Source organism: Bufo gargarizans, chromosome 4, assembly GCF_014858855.1.
Source record: "Bufo gargarizans isolate SCDJY-AF-19 chromosome 4, ASM1485885v1, whole genome shotgun sequence".
NCBI classification, from domain to species: Eukaryota; Metazoa; Chordata; class Amphibia; order Anura; family Bufonidae; genus Bufo; species Bufo gargarizans.
In genome coordinates this window covers 530,470,637-530,489,825 of record NC_058083.1, presented here as the reverse complement: position 1 = coordinate 530,489,825, position 19,189 = coordinate 530,470,637, and the positions used below count along the sequence as shown (strand labels likewise).

At 50.7% G+C, this 19,189-nt stretch overlaps 1 protein-coding gene across 1 annotated transcript in view; it reads right to left on the bottom strand.

Moving 5' to 3' along the window:
• The window catches only part of LOC122934819 (cytochrome P450 4B1-like), a 55,852-nt gene extending 37,023 nt beyond the window's left edge, over positions 1 to 18,829 (bottom strand). Inside the window, exon 1 of the mRNA XM_044290519.1 lies at positions 18,520 to 18,829. Coding sequence (XP_044146454.1) covers positions 18,520 to 18,793 — 274 coding nt within the window. The 5' untranslated portion in view covers positions 18,794 to 18,829. The remainder of the gene's footprint in view (positions 1 to 18,519) is intronic.
• Between the last annotated feature and the right edge of the window lie 360 nt (positions 18,830 to 19,189).

Sequence of the window (19,189 nt, the reverse complement as noted above, 5' to 3'; positions counted from 1 at the left end):
GGCCCGCACTTTATGCAGCAGCTCTGACATGTCGGGGTAGTTGTGAATGAACTTCTGCACCACCAAATTCAGCACATGCGCCAAGCAAGGGATGTGCGTCAAACCGGCTAGTCCCAGAGCTGCAACGAGATTTTGCCCATTATAATGCCAACAGCGGGGGGCACACCTTATTATTATAATGGGGGAGTCCTGGCCTTGGTATCAAAAAGCAGACATGAACAAAACAAAGAAAAGAAATAGGTTAAATGTTAATTACCTTATGGTACAAACTTACACTGGCGCTGGTCGGTAGAAATATAACAAATCGAGTGGAGTGGCTAGATGAATGTTCCGGGTTCCCGTTCCTGTGTGTAGGGAACTGCTCACCTACCAGCATTCACACTGCTCCGGCCGGTAGCTGGGTGGTGCGAGGGAGCAGACTACAGATTTGGCGTCCAGGATTTTCTGTGCGTGTGACGTCACTGCGAAGTGCTACTGGTGCTCCCAGAGATCAAAGTTCATCCGGCGCGTTTCTGAGCCGTCGGGCTCCTTCATCAGGGATGGTCTGACCCTTCAAATCCCTGATGGTGGATTTCTTGTATGGGAGCGCAGGAGTGTTCTTGATTTTCAAAGAAAAGAAATACCACAAATAGGCCGCACCGCCAAAGATGAAACATACTAGGAGGAGACCCCACAGCTGGGTAAAATCATGTACGGGATTCAAAGTCACCACCAAAAAAACTATCAATGTCTATACAATCAACAAAGAAGATAGCAGCACATAGCTACCATCTCCTGGACAATATACTCCTCAGAGACACCATGGTGGCACCCAAAAGGGAGGAGGGCGAAGAAACCTCACGCCTATCGCTATACACGGCTAGCTTCCTCAGAGGTCCATGTGGATATACATTGACGTTTCCAGACTATTATAGTCGTCATGATTATCGATAATTGAGTAGAGTTGTGGTCAGAACATTCGAATAATGAAGAAGGGAGGAACCAGGGAGAAGCGAATGTGGGCGTTACCTGGATATTCTCCGGTGCATGGTCCTAGCGCAGATGCAGGCGCCGTGGAAAACCGGCGTGACGGATAAGCAGGTGCGCATGCACAAGATGGCGCCCAACTGGAAGTCAACGCCGCGATGCGCTCTGGAAGCGCATCACGGCCTCGACGTCAGCCAAGAGCGCCAGGCCGCGCAAGTACATCCCCCAATAGATCGGCGGAACAGACGCAGATGCTGTTGGTTCCGGTATGTGAACAGGGCACAGTGATCCGAGATACATGTCCATTGAAAAGCCATTATGGTAAATCTACAAGTTACATATGATTACACATGCCATTCAAAATGTACCTCCATAGTCACGTGTAAATGAAACAAACTGTGCATATAATAGACCAAAGTAGAGCATGATGGAGTTATACATGTGATCCAGATATCCATGATGAGCAATGCATGAACGAAAAGAAGAGAAGCACAAGATAATCAACATCATTCAATAGAATCAGGACACCCCTCCCCCGACGAGCTTCACACAAAACAATCAAATAGTCACATCAATAGCGCGAGTTTCATTCTAACCTGTTGGCTTCGTTCATATTATTGTCAACCCCAATGTGCCCTGAGCGTTGGATCATCTTCTTTATTATAGTATAGATATAAGAAGACTATATGATTCAATCCACACTCATATCTACACCCATATCCTCTGTCCAAGGGGATAAGGGACCATGCACCGGGGAAAGGCGGCCAAGAACGCAAGCGCAAAGTAGGAAAAGAACAATTGAATACACATTACAAGCATCATATAGATAATCAATGACTAATGCAAAAGGGAAAGACATTTCATATACATATATTCCATGATAGCAATATCTAAAAATATATCATTTCATAAAGTATCAAAAAGATCAAAGAATATCCAAGTAGAGAAAGGCGACCATAAGGTTGTACGTGCTCCAATAAACAATGGATAATAAAGTGCCACAATATGTGCATGTACACAGTGAACAATCATAAAGGGAAGCAAGAAGAAGAAGTCCCCATCTCAGGAGGTCCTGCATTCCTGTGTCATCAAATCTTAAAAACCCTCATGGCAATCTGATTTCGCCCATTATCGCACACCACCAGGCAGGGCTTGAGGCTCACCGGCACCAACCACTCATCGGTCTGTTCTTCAAGGCCCGTCCACAGCTCCTGCGCAGTGTGGGGTTTGTCCCCCAAACAGATACGTTTTAGAACTGCCTGCTGTCGTTTACCCCGGGCTGTGCTGAAGTTGGTGGTGAAGGTGTTACGCTGACCGGATGAGGAGCCGGTAGAGGATGAGGAAGCAACAGGAGGCAAACTGAAGCGCCCTGCAATCCTCGGTGGTGGAAGGACATGCGCCAAACTGCTCTCCGCCTCAGGCCCAGCCGCCACTGCATTTACCCAGTGTGCTGTTATGGAGATATAACGGCCCTGACCGCGCTTACTGGTCCACGTATCCGTAGTCAGGTGCACCTTGCCACAGATGGCGTTGCGCAGTGCACACCTGATTTTGTCCCCCACTTGGTTGTGCAGGGAAGGAAAAGTAGTGGCGGCTGGGCACGACGTACTGTGGGACAGCCACCGCCATAAGGCCTTTAACACTCTCCGTCTCCACCAGACGGAATGACAGCATTTCATAGGCCAGTAGTTTAGAAATGCTGGCATTCAGGGCCAGGGATCGCGGGGGGGGGGGGGGGGGGGGGGGGGGTACTTCCTCTTCCGCTCCACTGTTTGGGAGATGGAGAGCTGAACACTTCCGTGGGACATTGTGGAGATGCTTGGTGACCCAGGTGGTGGTGTTGCTGGCAGATCCTCTGTTTGCGGGGTGGCAGGTGGCACTGTCACTCCAGAGGAGGATGAAGAGGCTGGGACTGCAGCAGCAGAGGAAGCAGGGGGAGCCAGAGACCTTTCTTGGTTTTTGAGGTGTCTTCTCCACTGCAGCTCGTGCTTTGCACTTAGACGCTGGTCATGCAGGTTGTGCTCAGGTTGAGAACGTTTATGCCTCGCTACAGGCTCTGATGGCACAGCGTGCAAACCACTCGGGTCTTGTCGTCAGCACATTGTCTGCAGAACTGCCACGCCAGGGAACTCCTTGGAGCTGGCTTTGGTGTGCTCGGTCCCTTGCTGCGGTGGGCAGTAGAGATGTCCCAAACTATTCACCAGCGAGCATAGCTTGTTTGCGTTCGCCGCAGCGGGAGAACATATGCGATGTTCGGTCCGCCCCCTATACATCATCATTGAGTAAACTTTGACCCTGTACCTCCCAGTCAGCAGACACATTCCAGCCAATCAGCAGCAGCCCCTCCCTCCCAGACCCTCCCACCTCCTGGACAGCAGCCATCTTAGATTCATTCAGAAGCTGCAGTGTTAGTGAGAGCAGGGACAGTGCGGCTGCTGCTGATTCAATAGGGAAAGTGTTAGCTAGGGCAGTGTTCTGTGTCCACTCCAGTCCTGAAGGACTCATCTGATCTCCCAAAAAACCCTTTTTAGGGCGAGAACATCAGTCTGCTTTTTTTCTTTTTCTGTGTAATCAAATTGCAGTTGCCTGCCAGCGTGTGTGTCAGGCTCCCAGCCCTGCAAGTGCACAGTGTCACCAGCGCCACTCATATCTGGTGTCACATTCGATTCCATTTAAAGAAAAACAACAATTGTGACTGAATAAATAGCAGTCAGTTACTGGCCCAGCTGCCAGTCCATAGTGTCACTTCAGCGCCATTCAGATCTGGTGGCACAGCACCTTGCACGCATAGAACAACTTAACTTATCTAAAAAAATGTCAGGCAGAGGCAGTCCATGCCGCAGGGGCCGTCGTGGCCGTGGTGCTGTGAGTCCCTTTGGCCCTAGAATAATGCCCAGTGTTCAGAGGCCACGTACCCTGAACTCAAACAGTTCTGAGGACATAGTTGACTGGCTAACACAGGACACCCAATCTTCTACAGCTTCCGCTCGGAACCTTGACGCACCATCCTCCTCCAGCTCAGCTTTGGTCACCACTCTCCCGCCGCCACCACCACCACCACCACCACCACCACCACCACCACCACAGCCACCACAGCCACCACCACCACAGCCACCACAGCCGCTTCACTTGATCCCTCAGAGGAGTTATTTACACATCAGTTGGATGAAATTAGTGATGCGCAACCATTATTGCCAGAGGATGTAGATAACAGGGATATGTCTCAGTCAGGCAGCATCACACACATGGACGTACAGTGTGATGATGATGATGATGTTGTACCCGCTGCTGCTTCCTTTGCTGAGGTGTCAGATACAAGTGAAGCGGTTGATGATGACAATGTGTCCGTGGATGCCACGTGGGTGCCTGCTCGAAGAGAAGAAGAAGAGGGGGAAAGTTCAGAAGGGGAGACAGAGAGAAGGAGGAGATGAGTTGGAAGCAGGGGGAGGTCGTGGCAAGGAGCTAGTGGCACAGTCAGACAGCATGTATCGGCACCCGGGGTCAGCCAGACAGCACGCCAATCAACGCATGCTGTTGCCACCACCAGAATGCCGTCATTGCAAAGCTTATATGAAATGTAGAGCAGAAAACCAGTGGCACTACACCAAACCTAAAATTATCAGGATGCGACTGCCGAGGAGTGGTGCCTCACGGAGGTGCTCAGCTTGTAGCTGCAGTGAGCATATATGATACAAAGGAGAAGAGAACAAAACGAGCGGCACTCACCGATGATAGGCAGGTAACTTTATTCCATGGCAGGAGGGGGGTGCACGGGCTGCAGATACAGCAGCTGTATCTGCAACCCTTGCACCCCCCTCCTGCCATTGAATAAAGTTACCTGCCTATCATCGGTGATTGCAAAGCTCAGCAGTGTGGCATTTTATTTGTGTGTCTGCCTCTGATAACAGCGATGCCATTTGCAACCTGTGCCAAAAGAAACTGAGTCGTGGGAAGCCCAACACCCACCTTGGTACAACTGCTCTGCGAAGGCACATGATTGCACATCACAAACGCCTATGGGATCAACACATGATGACGAGTAGAAGCAGCACACAAGCTCAAAGCCACCATCCTCCTCCTGGTCCAGCATCTTCAGCCACGTCAACCACTGCTGTCCTCCTTGCCCCCTCTCAACCACCCGCCACTCCGCCTCTCACCTTCAGCAGTTCCATCTCATCTGCCCACAGTCAGGTGTCTGTCAAGGACATGTTTGAGCGTTTAGAAGCCAATGTCACAGAGTCACCCCCTTGCCCGGCGTCTGACAGCTGGCTTGTCGGAACTCTTAGCCCGCCAGCTTTTACCATACCAGCTGGTGGAGTCTGAGGCCTTCAAAGAATTTGTAGCTATTTGGACACCACAGTGGAAGGTACCCGGCCGAAATTTCTTTGCACAAAAGGAAATCCCCAACTTGTACTCTATTGTGCAAAAGGAAGTCATGGCATCTCTAGCATACAGTGTTGGGGCAAGGGTCCATCTGACCACTGATACCTGGTCTGCAAAGAACGGTCAGGGCAGGTATATCACCTACACTGCGCATTGGGTCAACCCGCTGACGGCTGCCAAGCATGGAATACGTGGCTCTGCAGTGAAGTTGGTGACACCGCCACGACTTGCAGGCAGGCCTGCTGCCACCTCCTCTACTCCTCCTACTCCATCTTCTTCCATAACCTCCTCAGCTGAGTCCTCTTCTGCTGCTGCGTCTTGCTCCACATCAACTGCACCCCCCCAGCTCCCCAGGGGCTATTCCACATCCCGGATACGACAGTGTCACGCCGTCTTGGGGTTGACTTGCCTGAAAGCAGAGAGTCACACCAGACCAGCACTCCTGTCCGCCCTGAACGCACAGGTGGTTCAGTGGCTGACTCCGCACCAACTGGAGATCGGCAAAGTGGTGTGTGACAACGGAAGCGATTTGTTGGCGGCATTGAATTTGGGCAAGTTGACACATGTGCCGTGCATGGCACATGTGTGTAATCTGATTGTACAACGCTTTGTGCATAAGTACCCAGGCTTAGGCTACTTTCACACTAGCGTTCGGGCGGATCCGTTCTGAACGGATCCGCTCATAATAATGCAGACGGAGGCTCCGTTCAGAACGGATCCGTCTGCATTATTTTTAGCATAGAACAGCTAAGTGTGAAAATAGCCTCGGACGGATCCGTCCAGACTTTCAATGTAAAGTCAATGGGGGACGGATCCGCATGAAGATTGAGCCATATTGTGGCATCTTCAAACGGATCCGTCCCCATTGACTTACATTGAAAGTCTGGACGGATCCGCACGCCTCCGCACGGCCAGGCGGACACCCGAACGCTGCAAGCAGCGTTCAGCTGTCCGCCTGTCCGTGCGGAGGCGAGCGGAGCGGAGGCTGAACGCCGCCAGACTGATGCAGTCTGAGCGGATCCGCTCCATTCAGACTGCATCAGGGCTGGACGGCTGCGTTCGGGTCCGCTCGTGAGCCCCTTCAAACGGAGCTCACGAGCGGACCAGCGAACGCTAGTGTGAAAGCAGCCTTACAGGACGTCCTCAAGCAGGCCAGGAAGGTGTGTGGCCATTCCAGGCGTTCCCACACGGCCATGGCACACTTTTCAGACATTCAGCGGCGAAACAACATGCCAGTGAGGCGCTTGATTTGCGACAGACCGACACATTGGAATTCAACACTCCTAATGTTTGACCTCCTGCTCCAACAAGAAAAAGCCATCAACGAGTATTTGTATGACCGGGGTGCTAGGACAGCCTCTGCGGAGCTGGGAATTTTTTTGCCACGTTACTGGACGCTCATGCGTCATTTTGAGGAGGTGACAAACCTAGTCAGTCGCACCAAAGGCACCATCAGCGACATCATCCCATTAGTTTTCTTCCTGGGGCGTGCCCTGCGAAGAGTGCTGGATCAGGCGGTAGATGAGCGTGAAGAGGAAGAGTTGTGGTCACCATCATCACCACCAGAAACAGCCTTATCAGAGGTGGAATGTGGCTTTGAGAAGGAGGAAGACCAACCACAGCAGGCATCCCAGGGTGCTCGTTATCACCTATCTGGTACCCATGGTGTTGTACGTGGCTGGGGGGAAGAACAGACCTTCAGTGAGTACGAGGAACGGGACATGAGTAGCTCGGCATCCAACCCTGTGCAAATGGGGTCTTTCATGCTGTCATGCCTGTTGAGGGACCCTCGTATAAAAAGGCTGAAGGAGAACGACCTGTACTGGGTGGCCACGCTACTAGACCCCCGGTATAACCAGAAAGTGCCTGAAATGTTACCGAATTACCGGAAGTCGTAAAGGATGCAGGAGTTCCAAAATAAATTAAAAAGTATGTTCTACACAGCGTATAAGGGTAATGTCACAGCACAACGGGAATCTAACAGGGGAAGAGGTGAAAGTAATCCTCCTACCACGACCACGGCGGCAAGGACAGAACGCTTTACAGACGTGTTGTTGATGGAGGACATGCAGAGCTTTTTAAGTCCTACACATCGCCACAGCCCTTTGGGGTCCACCCTCAGAGAACGACTTGACCGACGGGTGGCAGACTCTCTCGCCTTAACTGCAGATATCGACACTCTGAGGAGCGATGAACCCCTTGACTACTGGGTGTGCAGGCTTGACCTGTGGCCTGAAGTATCCCAGTTTGCGATAGAACTTCTGGCCTGCCCCGCTTCAAGTGTCCTGTCAGAAAGGACCTTCAGTGCAGCAGGAGGTATTGTCACTGAGAAGAGAAGGTCAAAAAAGTCTAGATTACCTCACCTTTATGAAGATGAATGAGGCATGGATCCTGAAGGGACTGACAGTGGGCGATACATTCAACTAAAAAAGGCCTGATGAGATGAGATGCCTTGGGCTAAAAATGGTCCCCACGCTGCTGTATTTTATCTCTGAATGCCGGATGACTTGCGTGAATTATCCGCCACCAACTAGGGTTCAAGCCGCCATGTTTTAGGGCACTTTCTGCCTGGGAAACATCAATTTTTCTAACCGCTGCTACAGCAGCTGCAACAATACCTAGTTTTTCAGGCATTTGTACATGCCTAATTTTTCTGGCCTCTAGTGCTGCACTGTGGCTGCAAAAACCAAACAAAATAAAAGGCACATACAAGTGTCAATTCCCCTTCGTGATCGGTACCTTGTTGTGGTGAAGGGGCTTGCGTATCACAATGAAGCGACCACCTCTATGAGTGTGTTGGCAATGTTGCACACCCCAGATGATAAGGTCGATGCTTCATTATGAACAGACCAAAAGCGATCGGCTGGATAATTTTGCATAGAAAAAACATACATTTTCTTTGTGATCATCTAAGGTGATCATTAAAGCCTACTAGGCCAACAATGGGCCCACACTGCAGAATCATTATTTTCTGGGTCACTTAACTGTCACTGAACTACCTCAGCACGACCATAGGCTTTGAAAAAAAACCATCACCTGCAATCTTCCAAACGTGCGCACGAGCACAGTCATCACTACACCAAGATTGACGCATAGAGGAATACAATGTATGTCATGAGTGTGTCAACTATTGACAACTCTTTGCGGTTGTCTAAAATCTATTCCATACATGTCCCCTGATAGGGGGCGTAACAGGGATTAAACTGATAGGAATAGTACTACTTAACACACCACACCGCACGCGCAGTGCCCCAAATTTGAAGTAGGAGGACCAACCAAGCATCTTTTTCCATCTCCCGGTTCCTAAAATCGATGCCATATACACGTCCCCTGATAGGGGACGTAACAGGGATTAAACTGATAAGAATAGTACTACTTAACACACCTTATAATAACGCAGAGAGTGGAGTCTGAAGAAGAGGAGTCAGAAGAGGAGGGTGGCTTTGAGGAGGTGGAAGACCAAAGACAGCAGGCGTCCCAGGGGGCTTGTTGTCACCTTTCGGGGACCCTTGGTGTTGTACGTGGCTGGGTGGAGGAAGAGACCTTCAATGACGTCAGTGAGGACAAGGCACGGGACATGGCTAGCTTGGTATCCAACCTTGTGCAAATGGGGAATTTGCAGTTGTGCAAATGGACTGTTTGCGGTGCGTTAAACGGGGAGTTTGGTCTGTCACTGTGAAGCGGGTGTAACCCTTACACTACCTGATCGATACAACACCATACCTGATGCTTTAAAGCACTTTATTCCGAACAATTTAGTAATGTTAGGTGATTTATGCCCTTTATGGATTAAAACCCGACTCTGGGTCAACTATGTAATTTTCCATTGGAGTTTTGCCATGGACCCCCCTCCGGCATGCCACAGTCCAGGTGTTAGTCCCCTTGAAACAACTTTTCCATCACTATTGTGGCCAGAAAGAGTCCCTGTGGGTTTTAAAATTCGCCTGTCAATGGCGGTTCGCCCGATCGCGAACATTTGCGAAAATTCGTGTTCGCCGTACGCGAACGGAAAATTATATGTTTTCGCGACATCTCTATTGGGCAGTAGCAGGGGTACTGTCTAGAGGACGGCTGCTCCACTTTTGCACCCTGCTCCCTCTTCTGCTGTGCTGGTGGCTCTGTGCGACCACCGCCTCTTCCTCTGAACTATATAGGTCACTCGCATGACCTTGATTCCATGTGGGGTCGAGGACCTCATCGTCTTCCACATTATCTTCCACCCAGTCTTCACCCCTGCCTTCCTTGTCGGTCTGCACACTTTCGAAAGCCCCAGCAGTTGGCACCACGTCATCATCCGAGACGTGCTGCGATGGTCCTCCCATGTACTCATCTTGAAAGATAAGTGGTTGGGCATCGGTGGCCCAGGTTGTGGTGCTGCTGGTGGAGCTCCTGTTACAGGGAGAGGACGTGGTCGATCTGTGCCAGCTACACGCACAAGTGAAACACCTATCTCAGGTGCGAGTAGGCGACAGAACCTGCAGCGGTATTTGGTCGGGCCTAATGCGGCTCTATGAATGGTGAGGCCAGAACAAGTACAGGCGATAGTAGATTGGGTTGCTGACAGTGGCTCCAGTTCCTTCACATTGTCTCCCACCCAGTCTCCTGCTGAAAGACCACAGATGGCACCTGCAGCCGATGTCCATCAGTCTTTCACCTCACCCCCTTGCACATCAGCCAAGCAGTCTGAGCCCCAAGTCATGCAGCAGTCTCCTCTGCTTTTTGATGACTCTGTTAGCAGGGTTTCCCAGGGCCATCCTCCTAGCCCTGCCCCAGAAGTGGAAGAGATTGAGTGCACCGATGCCCAACCACTTATCTTTCAAGATGAGGACATGGAAGGACCATCGCAGCACGTCTCGGATGATGACGAAACACAGGTGCCAACTGCTGGGGCTTTCTGCAGTGTGCAGAACAACAACGAGGGCAGGGGTGAAGACTGGGTGGAAGATGATGTGGAGGACGATGAGGTCCTCGACCCCACATGGAATCAAGGTCATGCGAGTGACCTATGTAGTTCGGAGGAAGAGGCGGTGGTCGCACAGAGGCACCAGCACAGGAGAAGAGGAAGCAGGGTGCAAAAGCGGAGCGGCCGTCCTCTAGACAGTACGCCTCCTACTGGCCACCGCAGCAAGAGACCGGGCACACCAAAGCCAGCTCCAAGGAGTTCCCTGGCGTGGCAGTTCTTCAGACAATGTGCTGACGACAAGACACGAGTGGTTTGCACGCTGTGCCATCAGAGCCTGAAACGAGGCATAAACGTTCTCAACCTGAGCACAACCTGCATGACCAGGCACCTGCATGCAAAGCACGAGCTGCAGTGGAACAGACACCTCAAAAACCAAGAAAGGTCTCTGGCTCCTCCTGCTTCCTCTTCTGCTGCAATCTCGGCCTCTTCATCCTCCTCGGGAGTGACAGTGCCACCTGCCACCCTGCAAACAGAGGATCTGCCAGTAACACCACCACCTGGGTCACCAAGCATCTCCACAATGTCCCACGGAAGTGTTCAGCTCTCCATCTCCCAAACGCTGGAGAGGAAGAGGAAGTGCCCCCCTACCCACCCGCGATCCCTGGCCCTGAATGCCAGCATTTCTAAACTACTGGCCTATGAAATGCTGCCATTCCGTCTGGTGGAGACGGAGAGTGTTAAAGGCCTTATGGCGGTGGCTGTACCACAGTACGTCGTGCCCAGCCGCCACTACTTATCTAGGCGAGCCATCCCTTCCCTGCACAACCAAGTGGGGGACAAAATCAGGTGTGCACTGCGCAACGCCATCTGTGGCAAGGTGCACCTGACTACGGATATGTGGACCAGCAAGCGCGGTCAGGGCCGTTATATCTCCATAACAGCACACTGGGTAAATGCAATGGCGGCTGGGCCTGAGGCGGATAGCAGTTTGCCGCATGTCCTTCCACCACCGAGGATTGCAGGGCGCTTCAGTTTGCCTCCTGTTGCTTCCTCCTCCTACTCCGCGGAACAGCACCACTTCACCACCAATGACTGGGCCTCCATGCCAGACCTGTGTGCCCTGTTGCGCTGTTTCGACTACTCCACCAACATGGCCAGTGGCGATGACGCCGTTATCAGCGTTACTATCCCACTTCTATGTCTCCTTGAAAAAACGCTGCAGGCGATGATGGAAGAGGAGGTGGCCCAGGAGGAGGAGGAGGAGAAAAAAGAGGGATCATTCCGTAGGGACAAAAAGAACAGTTATTCCCTGCCAACTACAGTGAACTGGTCAGGTTTGAAAAAATGTGGAGCCAGGAGGTGTGAACACTGGCCCACTCGGAGGAGTGAGTTGGAGAACAAACAGGTGATAGATATATAGAGAGGGAGACAGATGCTGGGTCTCAACCCTACATTAATCCCTGTGTTCAGTCATGTGTGCTCCTGCCGTCTGACCCTAGATGGCCCTCAGACCTAATGTTTGACTGCCCAGCTTCGTCGGAAGTAAAAAGGACCAGTCACTTCTAGGAGATCAGATATAATGAAGAGAAAAGAAAAAATGACGACAAAAGAATTTGTCCCTGTCCCTACGCGTTTCACTGGCTTGCGCCAGATCATCAGGGGACTCAGATATCACCAGGACCTCCGGTGAATGGTGACAGGCAGTATGTGCCTATCTCAGCTATAAATGTTATGCTGCGGCAGCAGAGGACACAATCCTATATGTGACAGGCAGTACTTAGCTTGCTCGGTGTTCAGCTCGGGTCCGGGGTCCGCACCTATCCTGCGTGTGGCAGTGGCAGCGGATGATTCACGCTGGCGTCCTTTTAAAGATGCGCGCGTCCTCTAGGCTCCTCCCCCCCCATACCATGTGACCGATCACGTGACTGTGACGTATCCGGTCGCGTCATACGTTGTCACGTGAACGAGGGCGGTATCAGGCCCTCCATGCTAATGCGGCCACATTACTCAGAGGTGATTGGCCGCATAGCAGGAGGGGGAAGCGTCTACAGGTGGAGTCTATTAGTGGCTATGCGGAGGCGAGCCTCTCCCACTCCCCACAATAAACCCTATTCCTGACGAGTCAGGCACAGGTGCGTCTCTCCCTATTGTTATGGGAGGCGCTACCGAAGGTATTTTAGGCAAGTTACATATGTGACAGTTTAGATGGCCATTCACAGGTAGTATAGAGAAGAATGACTCAAGAACTTTAAACATTGAAAACGCAAATACAGTGTGGACATGAACAGATAAATGAGTATCTGTATGTATAAAACAGCTCCTCAGCTGAAATGTCATAGTATTATCATAAATACATCAAAAATGACGCACCAGTAAAGAGACCAAGAAATGACGTCTGGGATACAGGATGAAATACATGGATACATACCAAATAACTCCCAAATAGAGGGATCTCCGGTGGCGTAATCTTGTATATGAAATACATTGTGTGGAGGTGTGTCAGGAAATGGACCACACATACGGTATAGGTGTTTTATGTTATATACCAAGCTGTAGGTGTCCTAATCCAATATAGACACGGTGGGTATATGGAGGATAAGTCTGTAGAGAATGCAGGTGATGGTAAGAGCTAATGTGTGGATCTAGATTCCTCAATGAACGAGCTGAATGAAAGCTGCTCATTGAGGCCTGTAGGATAGACAGTTTTAAGCTCAAAGATCCACCATGTCTCTCGCTGTAATATCCTCCTGTCCCAATTGCCCCCTCTCTTCAATGGGGGGATGGATTCAATACCCATAAACGTAATGCCTTTAAAGCTACCATTGTGGCCAATTTCGACGTGTTTAGCGAGGGGGGTATCCATTTTGTTCCTGATGTCTCCGAGATGTTCCCCCACTCTCCTACGGAGTTCCCTTGTGGTTTTACCCACGTACTCTAGTCCACAATGGCAAGTGGCCTTGTAGATGACTCCCTTAGATCTACAGTTCAAGAATTTCTTGATACTGTAGACCTTATTTGTAATGTTGCTTTTGAAGGTACATCCTTTTTTGATGAACGGACAAGCCACGCAGCCACTGCAGCGAAAGCAGCCCACTGGCGGTTTTAACCAGCCTTCTGTTCGGTCGTCGGTCTCGCTGAAGTGGCTGCGTATAAGTCTGTCACGTAACGATCGACCCCTGCGGTAAGTGATGTTAACAGAGGGCGCAACCATATCCTTGACATCAGGATCCAGTAACAGGATGTTCCAATGTTTGGAAATTACCTCCCGTACCTCTTTGGCTGCCCCATCAAAAGTACCGATCAGGCGGATTTGTTTATCCCCTTTATCCGCCTTGTTAGGGTGCAGCAGCTCGGATCGATTTTTTGAACAAGCCTTCTGATATGCTGCCCTAAGGGTAGAATCTGGATAACCCTTTGCCTTAAATCTTGTCCGTAGATCATCGGCTTGTAGTTTGAAATCTCTCATATTGGAACAGTTCCTCCTCATTCTTAAATACTGTCCCATAGGGATGCCCCTTTTAAGCGGGAGGGGATGGTGACTGTTCCAATTGAGGAGGGCATTGGTGGAAGTAGGTTTTCTGTAGGTTTTGGTATGAATCTCCCCTTCTCTCCCTCTCATGATGACAACATCCAAAAATTGTCCGTTCATCAAAAAAGGATGTACTTTCAAAAGCAACATTACAAATAAGGTCTACAGTATCAAGAAATTCTTGAACTGTAGATCTAAGGGAGTCATCTACAAGGCCACTTGCCATTGTGGACTAGAGTACGTGGGTAAAACCACAAGGGAGTTCCGTAGGAGAGTGGGGGAACATCTCGGAGACATCAGGAACAAAAGGGATACCCCCCTCGCCAAACACGTCGAAATTAGCCACAATGGTAGCTTTAAAGGCATTACGTTTATGGGTATTGAATCCATCCCCCCATTGAAGAGAGGGGGCAATTGGGACAGGAGGATATTACAGCGAGAGACATGGTGGATCTTTGAGCTTAAAACTGTCTATCCTACAGGCCTCAATGAGCAGCTTTCATTCAGCTCGTTGATTGAGGAATCTAGATCCACACATTAGCTCTTACCATCACCTGCATTCTCTACAGACTTATCCTCCATATACCCACCGTGTCTATATTGGATTAGGACACCTACAGCTTGGTATATAACATAAAACACCTATACCGTATGTGTGGTCCATTTCCTGACACACCTCCACACAATGTATTTCATATACAAGATTACGCCACCGGAGATCCCTCTATTTGGGAGTTATTTGGTATGTATACATGTATTTCATCCTGTATCCCAGACGTCATTTCTTGGTCTCTTTACTGGTGCGTCATTTTTGATGTATTTATGATAATACTATGACATTACAGCTGAGGAGCTGTTTTCTACATACAGATACTCATTTATCTGTTCATGTCCACACTGTATTTGCGTCTTCAATGTTTAAAGTTCTTGAGTCATTCTTCTCTATACTACCTGTGAATGGCCATCTAAACTGTCACATATGTAACTTGCCTAAAATACCTTCGGTAGCGCCTCCCATAACAATAGGGAGAGACGCACCTGTGCCTGACTCGTCAGGAATAGGGTTTATTGTGGGGAGTGGGAGAGGCTCGCCTCCGCATAGCCACTAATAGACTCTACCTGTAGACACCTCCCCCTCCTGCTATGCGGCCAATCACCTCTGAGTAATGTGGCCGCATTAGCATGGAGGGCCTGATACCGCCCTCGTTCACGTGACAACGTATGACGCGACCGGATACGTCACAGTCACGTGATCGGTCACATGGTATGGGGGGAGGAGCCTAGAGGACGCGCGCATCTTTAAAAGGACGCCAGCGTGAATCATCCGCTGCCACTGCCACACGCAGGATAGGTGCGGACCCCGGACCCGAGCTGAACACCGAGCAAGCTAAGTACTGCCTGTCACATATAGGATTGTGTCCTCTGCTGCCGCAGCATAACATTTATAGCTGAGATAGGCATATACTGCCTGTCACCATTCACCGGAGGTCCTGGTGATATCTGAGTCCCCTGACGATCTGGCGCAAGCCAGTGAAACGCGTAGGGACAGGGACAAATTCTTTTGTCGTCATTTTTTCTTTTCTCTTCATTATATCTGATCTCCTAGAAGTGACTGGTCCTTTTTACTTCCGACGAAGCTGGGCAGTCAAACATTAGGTCTGAGGGCCATCTAGGGTCAGACGGCAGGAGCACACATGACTGAACACAGGGATTAATGTAGGGTTGAGACCCAGCATCTGTCTCCCTCTCCATATATCTATCACCTGTTTGTTCTCCAACTCACTCCTCCGAGTGGGCCAGCGTTCACATCTCCTGGCTCCACATTTTTTCAAACCTGACCAGTTCACTGTAGTTGGCAGGGAATAACTGTTCTTTTTGTCCTCCATGAGAGGTCTGTGTTATTACACATTTATTTGTTGAGCCTATCATTTTAACATTACCTAATTAAAGACTTATCTTTTAAGACTACCCATAATTCAATCAATGTTTATATATCTTGGGCGTCATTATATACAAGTGTGACCAGCTTCCTATTTCAGGTTGTGTTCATTTATCATTCCGTAGGGTTTCCGGCCAGTCATTCCCAAGTGGCTCCGAGGGTGGGTTCCTGCACCTATAACCCCAAGGTACACAATTGTCCAGCCAGGGTACAGTTCTGGAGGATGACGAGGTGGAGGATGAGGAGGAGGAACCATGTTCACAGCAGGGTGGCACCCAGACCAGCTCATGGCCATCACTGGTGCGTGGCTGGGGGGATACAGAAGACACAGACGATAAACCTCCCACAGAGGACAGCTTTTCGTTGCCTCTGGGCAGCCTGGCACACATGAGCTATTACATGCTGCAGTGTCTCCGCAACGACCGCCGAGTTGCCCACATTCTCACTTGTGCTGATTACTGGGTGGCCGCGCTGCTGGATCCCCGCTACAAGGACAACGTACCGTCCTTAATTCCCTCACTGGAGCGTGATCGTAAGATGCGCGAGTACAAGCGCTCGCTGGTAGACGCGCTGCTGGTGGCATTCCCACCTGACAGCGGGGGCACAGTGGAAGCACAAGGTGAGGGCAGAGGAAGAGGTCACCAACGCAGCTGGGGCACCGCCAGCACCGCAGAAGGCAGGGTTAGCATGGCCGACATGTGGAAAAGCTTTGTCAGCACAACAACCAGCACCACCAGCTGATATGGAGCGTCTTAGCAGGAGGCAGCATTTCACCAACATGGTGGAGCAGTAAGTGGGCACACGCCTACACGGACTGGCTGACGGGTCTGCCCCTGCAACTTCTGGGTCTCCACATTGGGCACATGGCCTGAGCGTGCCCTTTACCCTTGGAGGTGCTCCCTGCCCTGCAGCCGGTGCACTGTCTGAACGTGTATTCAGCACGGCGGGGGCGTCAGAGACAAGCGCAGCCGCCTGTCCACAGCCAACGTGGACAAGCTCACGGTCATTAACATGAACCAGGCCTGGATCCCTCAGGACTTGTCCGCACCTTGGGCAGAATAGACCTGTATACCGGCACTGAGCCGCCATTGTTACACTGCAGCGCAACTGCTCATTCTTGTATTTTGGATATTTCACCCTCTTTTGGAGTGTACCCTAATTTTACAAAAGTAAATTAAAACTAAAAACCTGTGTTGGCTGCCTCGTCCTCCTCCACCGCCGCTTCCACCGCCACCGCCACGTCCACCGCCTCCTCAAACTCCTACTCCATATGGACCTCCACCTCATAAATCAAGTTTTTTTTATTTTTATTTGTACGTGTTTTATTTTATGTCTTTTCACTACTATGTCAGTTACATTTTCGGGTGATATTCACCAATTTTTGGGTGTGATATACCCTCCTCTACCTAGTAGACAGGTTAATACAGGTCACAATTTTTTCTTTCATTCTTGGGTGACATTTTACAATTTTAGACTTGAATAAACCCCTGCTCTGCAGGTGACGGGGACTTACCTTTCAGAAGCTCCTCTGTAATTGCCGCGCGCTCCCTCCTTCCACTCAATGCTTAAACTGGAACAACTTCTCCCACATTTGCGCTTCAATAATTTTTCCCACATTTGCGTTTTAATAGCTTTTCCCACATTTTCGCTCGATCATAATTAAATTTCAGCCATTGACCTCCCTTGGCGGTGGTCTCTCTTTCTCACGCTCCCTCTCCGGCCTGGAACCCTGATTCGCCAATAACCGTGATCACCATGGTCGGCGCAGAAAAGAACATGGAAAGTTGATAGAGCAGATATCCAATTGGATCGTGGACGTCACGGGGACGTGCAATCAGGCAGAAGTTATCTAGAGTTAGCAAAGCGGCAGCAGAGCCTCTCCTGTCTGACGTTTCCAAATCCTAAATACCGCGTGGACACGCCCCATGGGATGTGATAGGGCGAGCGTGGACACGCCCCATGGGATGTGATAGGGCGAGCGTGGACACGCCCCATGGGATGCGATAGGGCGAGCGTGGACACGCCCCATGGGATGCGATAGGGCGAGCGTGGACACGCCCCATGGGATGCGATAGGGCGAGCGTGGACACGCCCCATGGGATGCGATAGGGCGAGCGTGGACACGCCCCATGGGATGCGATAGGGCGAGCATGGACACGCCTACTGAGCTGCGATAGGGAGAGCATGGACATGCCTATTGATCTGTGATAGGGCGAGCATGGACACGCCCCATGGGATGTGATAGGGCGAGCATGGACACGCCCCATGGGATGTGATAGGGCGAGCATGGACACGCCCCATGGGATGTGATAGGGAGAGCATGGACACACCTACTGAGATGTGATAGGGAGAGCATGGACACGCCTACTGAGCTGTAATAGGGAGAGCATAGACACGCCCACTGAGCTGTGATAGGGAGAGCATAGACACGCCCACTGAGCTGTGATAGGGAGAGCATGGACACGCCCACTGAGCTGTGATAGGGAGAGCATCGGCCGCCCCTTTAGCTGCAGCAAAACATACACTCCCCTTGAGATGTCCGCTTGATATAAATCTAGCAGAGCAATGAATTTGGAGATCTCTGGATCCATGTGAGGTCTGGGGCTGGTTCCAGCTTTTTTAGAAAGAGCTTGTCTTATACTAGATTCTGCAGGGATGAGATCATAGCATTAGCGGTGGATCTGCCATTCATTCTTTTCTCTCCTTATTTAATATCTTCATATATATTTTCATTTTTTACAATAACCAGGGGATAACCCCCAGCGCCCCACATGTAAATCATTTCATGCTGGTGGTTACCGGTGTGAAGGTGCGCTATCCGGCATGCTCTGCGAAAGCGGAATCCATGAGGGCTTAGGTGCCATATAAGATCACTGTGGTACGGGAAGGTTCGAATCCTTACTTGGGTTAGATTGGCGAGGTCATATACAGCGCGGATGTAGGAATCATCACTGCAGAGGCAAATACAAATGAGGTGAGCAAACATGGCTGACAGGACAATGACATTTACATGTTTCTCTATCAAACTTCCATGGACACAGCTTCTGCACTGATTAGCCAGACACGACCACATCCAGACTGCAGGTGGAGGGCAGTGGACATGGCCCAACAAGAGGAGCACACTAGAAACAGTGGCATAGCCATCGGGGCCCGGGAGCAGTCACAGGACTTGGCCAGAGCAGCTGCCTTCTCCTACATCATCTGTCGCTGCCCAGACATCGGTGACATTGCACCGCCTCTCCACCTCTGAGGACGGGAAGCAACCAGCATCAGGAGCGTGCGATGTGCACGGGCTAACATAGCCTGCCCCTATTCCTACCTGCGAGACCGTGCGATGTGCACGGGCTAACATAGCCTGCCCCTTTTCCTACTGCGAGACCGTGCGATGTGCACGGGCTAACATAGCCTGCCCCTTTTCCTACCTGCGAGACCGTGCGATGTGCACGGGCTAACATAGCCTGCCCCTTTT